Source organism: Rhipicephalus sanguineus, chromosome 4 (genome assembly GCF_013339695.2).
Source record: "Rhipicephalus sanguineus isolate Rsan-2018 chromosome 4, BIME_Rsan_1.4, whole genome shotgun sequence".
In the NCBI taxonomy this organism is placed as follows: domain Eukaryota; kingdom Metazoa; phylum Arthropoda; class Arachnida; order Ixodida; family Ixodidae; genus Rhipicephalus; species Rhipicephalus sanguineus.
The window spans coordinates 96,136,602-96,151,494 of NC_051179.1; the positions used below are offsets into that span (position 1 = coordinate 96,136,602).

The 14,893-nt window shown below is 45.3% G+C and overlaps 2 protein-coding genes across 2 annotated transcripts in view; one reads left to right on the forward strand and one right to left on the reverse strand.

Moving 5' to 3' along the window:
• LOC119390458 (uncharacterized) overlaps positions 1–14,893 on the reverse strand; it is a 437,697-nt gene that overhangs the window by 87,239 nt on the left and 335,565 nt on the right. The window lies entirely within an intron of this gene.
• LOC119390459 (evasin P467-like) overlaps positions 1–14,893 on the forward strand; it is a 42,242-nt gene that overhangs the window by 10,372 nt on the left and 16,977 nt on the right. The window contains exon 2 of the mRNA XM_037658082.2: positions 7,597–7,629. Coding sequence (XP_037514010.1) covers positions 7,597–7,629 — 33 coding nt within the window. The remainder of the gene's footprint in view (positions 1–7,596; positions 7,630–14,893) is intronic.

A 14,893-nucleotide genomic window follows, 5' to 3' on the forward strand; every position in this document is an offset into this window, starting at 1 on the left:
GTTTGCCCTCCTGGACCAGTCGTCTATGGACATAGCATGCTGAGGTGCCCTCTCAGCTCATGGTAGCTTTCGTTCGGGTTCAGGGATACTGACGTTGGGCTGCAGCGGCCCCTAAGGGTTGGACATGAAGGGATCAATCTCTGTCTTGCAACGCCGAACCTCGTGCACTAGACATGAAATTCAACACGCTCTCTCGAGCCATGATTTACGAGTCGCTACTCCCGATTGGATTTCTTCGCAACCGCAGGGTGCATATAGTCAGAACTGACTCTGACTGCGTCACAAGACGGCGCACTGTCTTCATTTGCGTTCCAGTTTTAGAGCGCAGCACGGAAGCTCCCGTTCATGTGTTCGCGTTGCTGTCGCCGCATACGACCGAATGGCACAAGGGCAAAAGGGAATATAAAATGCGTTAAGGAGACTTCTACTACATAAAATTTATGTAGTGCTATTTTCCAAAGCAGTTGCAAGTAACATCGTGGCTTTGTGGTAGGACACCTGCTTGCGACGCAAACGGCCTGGGTTCGATCTTCAATGGCACCGAAGATTTTTATTGTTTATTTTAGTTGAATCTTTCTCGATTTTTCGGTCACGGACGATTTTTCTCTCACAAGCGTCGGTAGCGACGCCGTCACCGACACCGGAATTTCTGCGACACGAGCTCTCTATTTGCTATCGCGTTAAAAGACAGTGATTGCGGAGCGCAACGGAGAATGAATGAAAGTGATAACTAAGAGGACGAGAGGAGCATTGCAGAGGAAGGTAGAGCCGAAGGATGAAAAGGAAAGCTGAGTAAGACAGTGACGATCGATTAAAGACAGCGGTGCAGGAGTGGAAATCTGCCCTGAAGCAGAGACATCGCCATGGTAGCCTGCCCTCGTCAATTTGGCGATGAAGACATCGCTAATGTGCGCAGTGAGCACCGGCGTTCATACGATAATAGCAAATGATGCACTGGAGCGAGGTCTGCGGCAACTTCTGTAAAACGCGTCAATGTATCAATGCAACAGGCCGCTTGGCCCAATGTCCGTCCAGCCACACCTCTCAAAGCGCCCTGTGAATTATAATTTCAGACCTTTCTGAAAAAGCAACGTGACCGGTAGGAGTGTTCCGAATGCCGCTACTGCTCAAAGGAGCTACCCGAGCAGACGATCAGTGACGCCGATGCAATTATCCAAAGGTCCCACGAAGAGCAGCGTGTCGTTTTCGCCGGCGAAGAGGAGGCATATTGACACCCATAGTAACGTCATAAGAGTGCTGTAGAGCACCACACGCTCCTACGATTCGGTAAGCAGCAAAATAGTAAGCTATAAAAAAGACGCCAGGCCTGCGCGGATAGCGCAGCACAGTCACAGCAAAAGCTGGAAGAGCGGCAGAGACCGTTATACACTCTCTTGTGGCTACTAATACAAGTACACTAGCAGGGTACCCACTACGACACATATCATAATTTTTGTGAAGTTGGGAAGCTCCGACCACGACATTATTCGTCATTCTGCGGAGAAGCGAGGTACCATCTGTAAGGAATCATGTGCACTTTGTTGATGCGATGGTCGATGAAAATGAAGAATTATGGCTGAGCCCTTTGTAATGGGTTCGAACTTTAAAAGACGCTCTAGTTACGTAACTCGCATAGTGTGACGCCCGTTCGTTATTGAACTCTTCCGCCACGCTTTATAACATACGTTAACGTGTAATAGAGGAACAGATCGTAAAGGCGTGTTTCGATAGGGCAGCGCACATTGTAACCGTTTTCCGATAGGACATGTAGTTGAAAGAAACAAGGCATACTGTGCGTCATCTTAAGACGTCGGAGAAGGCAGTGCGCCTCGTGGTAATAGAGGATTAAGGCGAAGCGCGTTGGAAGTGTGAGCAAGCCCATCCGCAGCCAATGCTTTAAACAAGGCAGATGCAAATCAGCACAGAAAGCGACATCCAGTTGATGTTTAGTTGACGTTAACCATAACCATGACAGGCCAACAGATACAGTGGGATGCGACCATGTCCGATGCTACCGCCGCTGCTATGTCAAACTACCGCTCTCGGGTTGCTTGTGGTATATATATATATATATATATATATATATATATATATATATATATATATATATATATATATATATATATATATAGAGTTACATGACAGGCCAACAGATACAGTGGGATGCGACCATGTCCGATGCTACCGCCGCTGCTATGTCAAACTACTGCTCTCGGGTTGCTTGTGGTATGTATATATATATATATATATATATATATATATATATATATATATATATATATATATATATATATATATATATATATATATATATATATATAGAGTTACATGACAGGCCAACAGATACAGTGGGATGCGACCATGTCCGATGCTACCGCCGCTGCTATGTCAAACTACCGCTCTCGGGTTGCTTGTGGTATATATATATATATATATATATATATATATATATATATATATATATATATATATATATATATATATATATATATATATATATATATATATATATATATATATACATACCACAAGCAACCCGAGAGCGGTAGTTGACATAGCAGCGGCGGTAGCATCGGACATGGTCGCATCCCACTGTATCTGTTGGCCTGTCATGTAACTCTATAAATATATATATATATATATATATATATATATATATATATATATATATATATATATATATATATATACATACCACAAGCAACCCGAGAGCAGTAGTTTGACATAGCAGCGGCGGTAGCATCGGACATGGTCGCATCCCACTGTATCTGTTGGCCTGTCATGTAACTCTATATATATATATATATATATATATATATATATTATATATATATATATATATATATATATATATATATATATACATACCACAAGCAACCCGAGAGCAGTAGTTTGACATAGCAGCGGCGGTAGCATCGGACATGGTCGCATCCCACTGTATCTGTTGGCCTGTCATGTAACTCTATATATATATATATATATATATACATACCACAAGCAACCCGAGAGCAGTAGTTTGACATAGCAGCGGCGGTAGCATCGGACATGGTCGCATCCCACTGTATCTGTTGGCCTGTCATGTAACTCTGCTTGATGCGGTTATGGTTAACGTCAACTGAACATCAACTGGATGTCGCTTTCTGCGCTGATTTGCATTTGCCTTGTTTAAGGCATTAGCTGCGGATGGGCTTGCTTAAACGGCATGCCTTCGCCCGCCGTTTATGCTGGCCTAAGACACAGCTGGATAAAAGTACTCTCCAGCCACCCTCCGTAAGAACCTAGCCAAAAGACACGATTTCTCGAACCCTTCAGATAATACAATGGCTAGGGATCCTGTGCACCATTTAGCCCATTGGCAATAATCGCTGCGATCCTTTCCGCAATTGCTTAACGTCCATTGATACAGCAGGCTGCGTCCCCACACTTTAAATGCATGACTATGATCTGAATATATCCGATGCCTTGGGACTCTATTGTAGCAAATAATTGATTCTGCAAAGTGATAAATCATTTCAGTTGCTCGCGCATATTAAGTAAATCTTGGGCGTAAAGATGAAGAGAACTACATATGTACATTTAAGCACATTCTTTTCTTTTTCTTAAATTTCAGCGGTGCACGTTTTATGCGGCGCTGAAGAGGGTAAGTACTCACCAAAGCCACTTTCTTTATTTTTCTGCCTAAGTAGCCTAAGTACGTTTCTGGAAGAGAAAATAGTCAAGCTTTAAATAGTGACGTATACAATAAATTTGACACTTTACAACTGTTTGTGAGCACACCAACTACAAGAAAAATTTTAGCGCATGAAGAACCAAAGTACATTTTCATAGATTTTATCGATTTGGCCACAAATTACCATCGTCTGTAGCGGGGCTTAATAGAAGTAACGGGCGATATAGTTAATCGTGTTCTCCGCTATGCTTTTGCTGGGGCTGTGATACTTAATTCTCAGGTGCGGCTTAAACCTTAAACTTCCATCCTGAAAAATTCGAGCAAATAGGTCCACTCCCTACTGTAACTGCCTGGTATTTAACGATACGATACTTTTCCCGTGGCTGTCTCGTTTATGTGTATCAGAGTAAATTCCGACAGATATCTTATCAGCGTAGCCATGGGTCAGCGTAGGTTTTGAAAAACGGGCATGGCTCCTCCTAACACACCCCACTGAGCCAAAAAGGCCAACATACTTGAACGTGATTACACGCATAGACGGTGTTCGGGAAATGCAGAAAAAGTCCTGTTTACACCCGAATGGTGTCCTTTGAGAGATAAATGCAACGCCTATGTGTAGTTCCAATTCATATTTATTCCTTTACGTAGACACAACATACCTCAGAACATTATAGCTAATCATACGACGCAGTATATAACAATGAAAATAGCAAAGCAATTGTAAATGTGTAGTCACCGCAACTGGTTTCATGCGTTCGGTGAGTTCCCCAGCATAAGTACTTTTATTTGCCTTCACCTAAGGGTGTATGTAAGAAAACGTGCTCGATTCAGGGAATATAATTATGGCAATTATTCCATTTCCAGTTATACAGTGAATTTAGATGAAAAACAACATAACAAGCACAGCCAGGGGTAAAACCTTATTTACCTAGAAGGTGTATGGCTTCCTTACGTGAAAGCTTTTACCAATTAGCACAAGGTAATTAGGACGCAATTATATGAACGCTGTTATGTACTGTAGAAATCAAGTACACGCAGCACTCATTCTACTATTCTGAGTGCATCTTTCACTGCGCACTATAATATATTAAGTAGAACATGGGATTAAAAAAAAACCGCAGTTTCGATGCGAGGGGGAAGCAATGAATACGCCAGCAACCAATTAGAACGTTATACAGAGTAAGACAGCAGTTAACTCTTTGGGATCTAATCTCGCGCATTTATACAAAGCCCTGGTGTGACGGAATACAGCCGCTGCAGGGAGAGAAGCGGTACTGGTGCTGTCTGCCGTCTTAGCGCGAAGTAAACCGTGGGAACACAACCGATATAAGGGTATACGAGCCGTCTACCGATAGCGAGCGTGTCGCGACAGTTCTGTGTGTCGTGATAGCACACGCTATCACGACCTACAGCAGTAGGGCGCAGCACGCATAAAACATACATCAAAAGGGCGTGGTCGCGAGAGGTGACCGCGCCCTTTTTCACAAAGTTCGCAGTTGCTGCTCAAGCAACACAGCCCCCAGCCGCATCAACACCCTTTGATGATTTTTCGCCCAATGAAAGACGGGCAGGGCGTTTCCTCTCTGCTTGAGGAGCCATCGACGACAGGCCTCGCACGCGTAGCGATGTTACCACATGCGCCTTTTGTGCGACGAAGATGGCCGGCTCGTTTCAGTTGTGCTTTAGCCGCGTTCGTTCAGAGCGCTCGCGTGCTTTACGAGGCGCGGGCGATGTTCTCGATTTGGATTTTATGCGAAACATGACGGCATGCTGTGTATATACAGACGCGCACATAAAAGCACACTCACGAACATGCATGAAAGGTGGTTGACTCCTGACCCCACCCCCGAATAAATTCTGGCTGCGTCCGTGTTTGGCGCGTTCCAAAACTGGCTTGTGCAGAGGCAGGATAGCCGCCACCACCTCTGCCGGGGTGTCTCCAGAAATCTACTGACTGGAAAGATCGAAACAAAGTGTTCATTGTGGTCTGCAAAGAATGTGCTACAAAAAAATTAGAAAAATCGGCAATGTGGCGGCAGAAGAAATGTGCACATCGTATACAGCTGATCGCCAGCGCCGGGTTTTCGCGAACCATGCCGTCGCCACCGAAATCTGTCTCTTACAGAAACTTCACTAAAACCACTACGCCATAAATCATTTTTCGAAGTAGCGAAGCGCCTACTACGCGTCTTTAAGGCAATATGCGCGCCTAGCAGCTGCAAAGTTTGTTGTGACTGACAATGATGACGATATGATGAGGACAGTGAGTAATTACGGTTGAGACTTTTGCAGTCGGTGGGAAGGTTTAAACCACCCAATCATTGCGCAATTATCAAAATAGTGTGATGATGATGGTGAGGGTGCAGGTGATATTGGCCAGCCGTTGTAGCGCAGTGGCGGTGACGTTAAGCTGTTTAGCGCTCAGTTGAAGCTCCCATCGCAGATACAGTGGTCATATTTCGGCTTAGACGCAATAGAAATCTACGTATCTGACACATAGTTCGCAAAAAAAAAAAAACGTAGCGTTCACTAGCACGCCTTGCCTCTGATTTCGCTCAGTAACAAAAATTACGCCACAGTCACCTTCCCGCCGCGTGCTTCGCATAACATTGACTCTCACGGTACGTGGTATCTGTTTATGCACCTGGCGTGGCTCTGTGGCAGAATACCTGTTTTCCACGCGAAAATGCTTGGGTTCGATTCCTGTTGGGATCCTAATTTTTATTCTTTCCATTCGTCGGGTCAACGCTACCAATGTCAGTTTTTCTTAATGCTCTCGCATTTAAGCTACCATCGTCTGTTCTCGCCGTTCCTGGTAGATATAAACTGTCAATCACATGTGGCGCATACCCTACACCGCAGCCCGTGGCAAACGGGTATGTGCCACACATGTCTGGAGGAAAGGGTTTGACGACATACGCGACACGATTTTCACGTTATTCATGTCATGACCCGACAGTCACATGCGTCAAGTCCTCTTACCCACTCATGCCAATTGTGGTCTACACCAAGTTAAGGAGGCGATCATGAGAGCACCCAGACGTAGGCGGCTAGATAGATAGATAGATACGTAGATAGAAACGCTCAAAGTGCCAAAGGTTCGCTAAGGAATGCTTCGCATTTAATACCCATTCATCACACAATGGTAATCCGCAACGAATGTGTGGTTGAATGCTTCCCGCCCACTGCAAAATGGTCAGCCATAATTATTCATCGTCATCAGTCGCATGCAGCTTCAACAAACTGCCCATAATACCTTACATATGTGTATTGGGTACCTTGCTTGCCCGGAGAAAGACTCATTTTGGCTTAGTGGGTGCTGTCCTACTTCACAAAAATTATGATTTATGGTGTAGTCGATACCATGTGGAAAGCCGAAACTTCAGACACAGTTGGCCTTGCCCCATCACGAAGATGCGTTGAGAATTCGCATTAGGAGTATCGTAAGCGTCGGTGAATCGTTGTTCTTGTCTTCTGCTGACGGGCAAGTTTCAATGACAATTTATAGCTGGAAATAAAATAAACAAGTGCCTGATATCATGTCCCTCTTAGGGCTTAACAAAAGAGGGGAATTCACATGCAAGATTGCGTGTATTCTCGGGAACTGTATGCACGTTGCGTTTTCCTTGTTTTATAACTGTTCAAGGTTCGGTCCCTGGCAGCGGCATGTTGTATTTTCGTCCACTTTACTTTGTTCACATCTATATGACTGTTTCTGCAATAGACTAAAAACAGCACAATTAACGCCCCCTATATGTTCCTTGGCGTCATTATCTGCTGGTTTTCATGAAGGTTGAGCCAAACAAAGAAACGAGCCCTCAAAATTTCCTTCTTTCGTAACCTAAATAGGTCATGCGCTATATTGAGTAACGAATACTGATTTTGCCAAAACTTTGACTCTCTTACTTCGAATACTTCACTTGCAGACTCTCAAGAGCTGGGAGAAATGTCATATGAAGGTATGTTGGAACTCAAATAATTTTAGTACTGTTTCGTCTTAGAGGCATAAAGATACGTCGTTGTTATAGTGGGTGAGATCTCTGAAATTGTCTGATGAATGCGCGTAGGATGGCTCTTCTGACTGCATTTGTATTCTGTTTACTGTGTCATCTATGTTGCGACTTGTATACGCAGGTGGCGAGATTCTGTGTAAGATTCGTTTCTTTCTTTTTCACTAGTTCATTACTAATATTTCGGGCGGTAACACTAAGGGGGTGAAAAGCAAAATCACATTTGCTCTGCTCCGAGTTAGGCAATGCTTTGTAGGGAGTCGCACAGTACGGTCTTTGCTGGAATGACAGAAAACTGCGCTAGTTCGTAAGGATTCATCTTAAAGAATGCAAGGTGTGCATAGCGGACGCAAGCGACGAGAGGAAGACAACACAAACGCCGACAGTCAACTGAAAGGACGCATAGCGGCTGAAATGAAATTCGGCACAAATTCTTACCTGTGCTTGCGCAGGTGTGGTTGCCCCTCCTGTCAGTCGGGCAGATAGAGCGTTCTACGCGAGTGATAACCGTTCAGGTGTGATATGCGCCACCGCGCAGCGAAAGAATGAGCAGGTAGCAGAGAAAAGGTGGACTTTGTTACGCACACCAACGAATTCACGCACACCAACGAGTTACGCACAACGAATTACGCCAAAGGCTACGCACACCAACGAGTTTGCTGAAAACTATCATGGCATAAATATCATGATAGTTTGCAGCAACAGGCTGTTCGGCTAAAACATTCGGCAGATCCCACGCTTTGTGGGAATCGGTGTCATGAGAAGCAGTCAGCGAGTAGTCCTATGCTGCATTTTTTTGGCTTTGAGCGAAGCGTTACGAGGTGGATTGACGTGTTTTTTGTAAGTTTAGTGGTTGTGTGCATATTGTTGGCCTACCGAGCACGTCGACAACATTGGCGTGTAAAGGTAACCTATGGTCTGACGTAAGTCAGCGCTCACGTTAGAGCCCATACGTCAGTATTGTCGAAACCAAGTGCACTTTATGTGCAATCATGTAAATATGATACGTAACTTTCGTTATGTATTTCTCTGTGTCGAGCAATGCTTCGATATAGCTTGCTGAATCAAACGAACAAAAGTGTAAAGTTTATTACACTACTATAAAGGCGGAGCCAACACTGGAACCACAGATGTTAATCTGATATGACGCGTGTATCGTAGGAGTACATATTGTAACAACGTGGGACCGAAGAGCACACGGAGAACCACCAAAAATGCACTTTATCAATAGTTGAAAAGATTGCAACGTCTTCGTCGTCCCTGCGCTGGGCCAGGGAAACTCGCGCTGCTTCTCTGTCGTCGCGACTGACACAGACGCGCGGCATTATTCCCCCTTTAAGTATAAATCGCCCCAAAATGAAAAGTTCAGGATGCAAGGTAAAAAACTGAGCTCTTAGTCACTGAAAGTATGGCTTCATCCAAAGCACGTGAACAATTTCTGACGAACGTCTTTGGCGCTTTAAACACTGAGAGCCGTCCGGAAAAAACTCGCAGTTGACGTCACTGACGCGTCACAGTACTGCGTAACGTCCGAAGTACCTTCGCAACAGCTTTTCGGAGAGCCCAGCCGACGAATAGGTGTCCAGACCCACACTTTGTTGCTTACGTTGACGGGTCTGTACCGGAGATTGTAGTGTCTGGCGTCGTAGTGTGTTGTGTGCAACCTAGCAAGTTGTCTAGCTTCTTCTGCTTCCTGTGTGAACTCTTCAGCATCCGTCTCATTGCCGTCGTTTTCGTGAGGGAGCATGCGTCTAATGTTGTAGTAATTTTACGGTCGTAAATGAGGCTCAAGGGTGTATTCGGAGTGGTCTCCTGACGAGTCGTGTTGTACGCAAATGTGACGTAAGGTAGGATGTCGTCCCACTTCTTGTGTTCCACATCTATGTACATGGTTATCGTGTCAGTATCGTGGCAGCTCTTAGGCGCCGTTCCTACGTTGAGCGGCGTCGCCGTCGGTGGCGTAATCGCGCCAACAAGTACGTGTCACAGGAACTGGGCAAGCCCCACTGCCTTGTCCAACGAAAACGAAGTCTGTGTTATAGGAACTGGACAAGCAAAGAAGAAGACGTGAGTTGGTCGAAGGCGCCCTTAGGTACCCCTTCCTGCGTTGAGCGCCGTCGCCGTCGCCGTGCTGAAGAAACACATGGAGAGCCTCTGAAACAAGTACCAAGCCATGCACAAGGCCCTGGAAAAGACCAACTATAATTCAATGGCGCATTTCTGGGGAACATCATGGTGTCATGGACAAGGCAGTGTACACTTAGGTTCTCCGAGCGGGTACTCTTTGCCCCACCCTCATGCTACCCCGCACCGTGCAGCAAAAGTGGGTGAATTACTTTTAGCCATGGGTGGCGTCCATCCTACATTTAAACATGGATATTGAGATAGTGCTTAACACGTACGCGTGTGCCGCTTACGTGGTGGAATACGTAAATAAGGCCGACTAAGGCATGTCGAAACTGAACTGGGCAGTGCAAGAAATTCTCAAAGAGAAGGGCGACATGGATTACACCGAGGCATTGAGACATCTGGGTGTCATTTTCACGCTAATTTTGTGAACTCAATAAAAATTACGATTTCTGTGGAATTCTAATGTTTATTTTATGAATTCATCGCGTCAGCACTGCCGATGTCGGTTTTTCTTAACGCTCTCGCATTTAGTTTAGCAATGTGTGTAGTCGCCATTCATGGGTAGATATAATATGTCAGTCACCTGGGGCACATGCCTGTACACCGTGGCCTGTCGTAATCGGGTGTGGACACGTGTCTGGAGGAAAGCGTTTGATGAAGTATGCGACCGGATTTCTAGATTATGCCTGTCAAGACCAGACAATCATATTCGTCAAATCCTCTTACTCTTCCATGCCAATGTTGGTCTGAACTAAGGAGGCGATTTGACAAGTTAAGGATTTTACAAGTTAAGGAGGAATTTTACAAGAAAGCAATAAACACCACATATGTACTGCTACGGTAAAGACGTCATATCGGATTAACTTCTGTGGTTCCAGTGTTGGCTCCGCTTTTATACCAGTCTAATAAACATTACATTTTTATCCTGTTATTCAGCAAGCTACACTGAAGCATTGCTCGACCCCGTAGGAATACATTGACAAAAGTTACGTAAGATACTCACATGATTGCAAACCATAAAGTGCACTTGAGGCGTTTTTTTTCGAAATGGGTCAAATCCATCCAAAGAGAATTTGAGAAAACGGCAAAAATTTGCTATGCAAACTAAATACAACGCTGTCAAAGCTATTATATGATATGTTTTACATGTCGGCTAGGGGAAGTTTCTGGCCACAATCAATTAAAAAATTATGCAGCGGATTTCACCATTATTAGCATGATAACTTTGGATTTGGCTCATTTCGAATTGAGACATGGAATTCAATGCGGTATTCTTGAAAAAACTTTATTGAAATTCGGGCAGTGGCACATCCTTGCTTCGTCGGCGTCGACATTGCTTCTGTTCACGATGTCGTCGACGTCTCGGGACCGATCTCTCGCCGATCTCTTCGCTTCCACCAGAATCCATGATAATCCAGCTCCGAAAGGGCAAAAAAAAATAAAAAATAAAACTTGCACAAACACCCAGAAAACAGGCAGAGTAGTCAGGCTAGGCGGGAAATCGCACGGAGGCTTCCACGTTCGCCGAATCACGTGATCGCCGAAGTGCTCTACTATCGGCATACTGGATTTGACTCATTTCGATCCATACAGCGCATGGATCTGGCCCAATTTCGTTTTGAAACGGGATCTGTGAGCACACATAGCTGTTGGTATTTGACTCATTTCGTTCCGATCTCTCTTTTAGAGGAAAGTTAAGAGAATGTACTTGTCAATGGAGCAATATTTGAGCTAGTTTCGGTTTCTGGATTTAGCCCATTTCGAAAAAAAACGCCACACTTAGTTTCGATACTACTGACCTATGTACTATAATGTGAGGGCTGATGTTACGTCGCACCATAAGCTACCCTTTACGCGCTAGTGTTGTCGACGTGCCTGCTAAGCCCATGATGTGCACACAGCTACTGCACTTAAAAAATTGCAGTGGCTTAGTCAGCTATACCAGGATATACGTAGCGTTAGAAAAGGTTCAGCTGATTATTCTTAGCTTTCCAGATTGTCTAGGATTATTAGCCTTCCTTTGTTCGTTGTTCGTACGCTGAACCGCTAATTGCCAGGCAACTACTTCAGGATCCGATGAGATAAGCTTCTCGGCTCTTTTGCGCCGTTGAGCAGCATTTGCGCTCTCCTTCTTCATGGCGTTACCCACCTGCAAACGCCAGTACCCGATGTTAAAGAGCGAATCCCAGGTAGCCCAGCTGAGCAAAATTTAGTGAGTCTGAGCGCGAGAATGCCTGGCTGATCAGGTTTTTGTTGAGTCTAGGTTTGAAAGAGCTCTGCTGAGCAGAATACTGGTCACATTGAACTTGAGCCAGCACGGTGGAGCAGAATTTTGGTAAGTCTAGGTGACATTTCAGTATAATATTGATTATTTTGTGTCAGAATGAGCCTCGCTGGGCAGACGTTTGAAGAGCCTCAGTCAGAGTGAGCTTAAGAAAAAGCAATTGAGTCGGAGTTTGCCGGGTCTGATTTACAGCGAGCCCTGCAAAACTGAACATTGGTGATATGGGGTCCGATTGGTGAGTACGGATGAAAAAATTTCGGTGAGCCTGAGTCTGAGTGACCCTGTGCAAAAACGTATTTTTTTCACTTGTTCTCAGTCAGCTACCTTTATAAGCCAAAGTCAGGATTTTTGCTGGCCGTCTAGGTGAAGGCACGTAAACCACCTCCCCTAGACTCGAACGTCCCCATGTAGCAGACAGCTTACAAAAAAAATCTTTCTAACACGAAAAGTGTTTTGTGCTGGGGTCCATTAAGACTTCACTGACGTCGCTTCCGTGACGGAGTTATGTTGGTAAATTGCACACAAAAGATGACAAAGACAAATCCGTAGAAAACTTTTGTTGAAGTGTATGACCTCGGACTCGAACCCACAACATCTGGGTCCACGACGATAGGTGCCCAGCGTTCTACTCACTGCGCTACCATCGCACATGCGCGAGGTTTCGCAAACACGCCTTATATCTCTCACACCTTCTCTTTCTCCCAGTGATCTTGGTTGGCGGGGACGTTAGCGCTGTCTGGGAGCGGTGGAGTACTGCATCATGACACTAACGAGCGCCGACAGGGAGCGCTTCGGCAGTTTCAGCCCAACAAGGCTCTTGGCGCACTTTAGCAAGCTTTAGTACAGCGTGTATAGCATCCGTAACGGTGTTGCATACGTAAGAACGCTGCGTTTCGCATAAAGCGGCACAGAAAGGTAACTACGTCGACGGACGAATATCGCACAGTGAGTGCTGTGGTGCTGCGCAAGCCATGCTACCGGGAAACGGAACGCCTTTCAGCATTCACAGCTGAAGCTAGGAACTCTATTTCCCGCATACCTGAAGCGCTGTGTGGTATATACGTGAGCACAGGCGTAGGTTATCTAATTACTGGGGTGCACACACTTTTGCGCTTCTCTCGTCAAATCACGATTTAAATGAATGCACATCGAGTACCAGTGTTACCACCATATCCACGATATGGTGTGTAGCCCGGTGGATGTCAGCTACCGAAGCTACCACAAGGGTTAAATCATTACCGTGGACGTTAGTCTTCGGGATGGAGATGTGTCACTAGGTGTCAACGTGGGGGCATCCACTTGAAACCGTGGACGGCTAGGCCACGAGCGCCCAGCTCGCGAGGCGCTAAAGAGATCTCACGTGAGGACGAACGCTCGGAAAACGTATTCTACCTGCTTTTCATATTCCAAAACGGCCTAAAATTTCAATGCGAAGGTGGTTAACCACAGTTTCACATACTCCCGTGAAAGCAAAACCTTGAGCATAATGTGAGGAGGGCTGTCGGCATTCACAGCGATGCTGGAAGAAATCTACGTACAGTTCAGGAGCTTTTCAGATCGAGAAATACTGCTAGTAAAATAACCACGCGCTTTTATGATTAGCCACTGCAGCTACTGACACTACGAATGGTGAGCTTTCTATGCCGCCGTAAAAAACTGGGTCGAGAAAAATCGGTTGCCGGTCCCTTTAAGTCCTTGTTTAGATACGTTGGATTAAAAAACTCACAAGGTCCATTAAGCATTTCCCTAAGATAACTGAAAGGCGAAAGCCATCTTCTGCTCTTTCTTCTTGTCAGTCGATGTATTATTTCTCCCCCGTCCTCTAGAAGAGCTTTCTGTACCTAACGCGGTTTTTAACTGTCTCCGTGATCGACCCATCAATCACGGATGCTGTGCAAAGTGACCATGTTGTGTGAATGCTTTATAATATGATTCACGTTATGTGGCGTCATGGTGACGTCATAATGGCGTCAAAAGGTTTGGTGATTTGAGACGCCATATGGTGACGTCACCACGTGATGGTGATCTTCTGCATCACTCGTGTTGACGCGGCCGAAGCGGGACGCCCACGGTCAATCTTCCCGTTCGATGAGGCAACTAAGGCTTTCGCCATCATAAGCTACACGACGTTTGCTGGTGGATGTACACTGCGAGCGAGTCAAATGCTGCGGCTGATGTGTGCTGCATTTATGTTGGCAATAACATTCGTTTTAGGTCAAGCTTGCATTCTCCTGACACAAACACTACGTGCTAACAAGCCCATATTTATTTGTTCCGCTCTCAAACTCAAGTTGGGCCTTTGCAACCCCATGTATTTTCTTGGAGCTTTATTTATTTGTGTAGGAATGATGCCGCGCAGTTTGCGTTAGACAAGACACTGCTGCCACGAAGTGCTGGGCAACTCGCCAAGTAATGCTGCCCATAAAATTTTGCATTTTACCCTTTACGCGTTGTTGTCACCCCGTTTAGCAGCTGCAGGTGCTTACAATATGTTCTCTTGCTTTCATGGCTATTTGAAGTTCATGTGGGTCTTTGTTCACAGCCGACGTTTGCAGCACAAGTCCGGCGAAAGCTACTCCATTTTTTTTCTTTTCCTTGGCGTTGCATGCTCCTACATGCTTGGCCTCGTACACCGCTTCTCGTTTCACCAGCAATCTCTCAGTGGTGAAGCTTTGGCCTCTGAATTTCTTCTCGGCAGAGTGCGGCAAGTTAACTGGAATGCAAAGGGAATGATAAATAACGAGTATATTAAAAAAGGCGTCGCATTTGCTCACGCTTTGTGTGAGCACCAAACGAAAC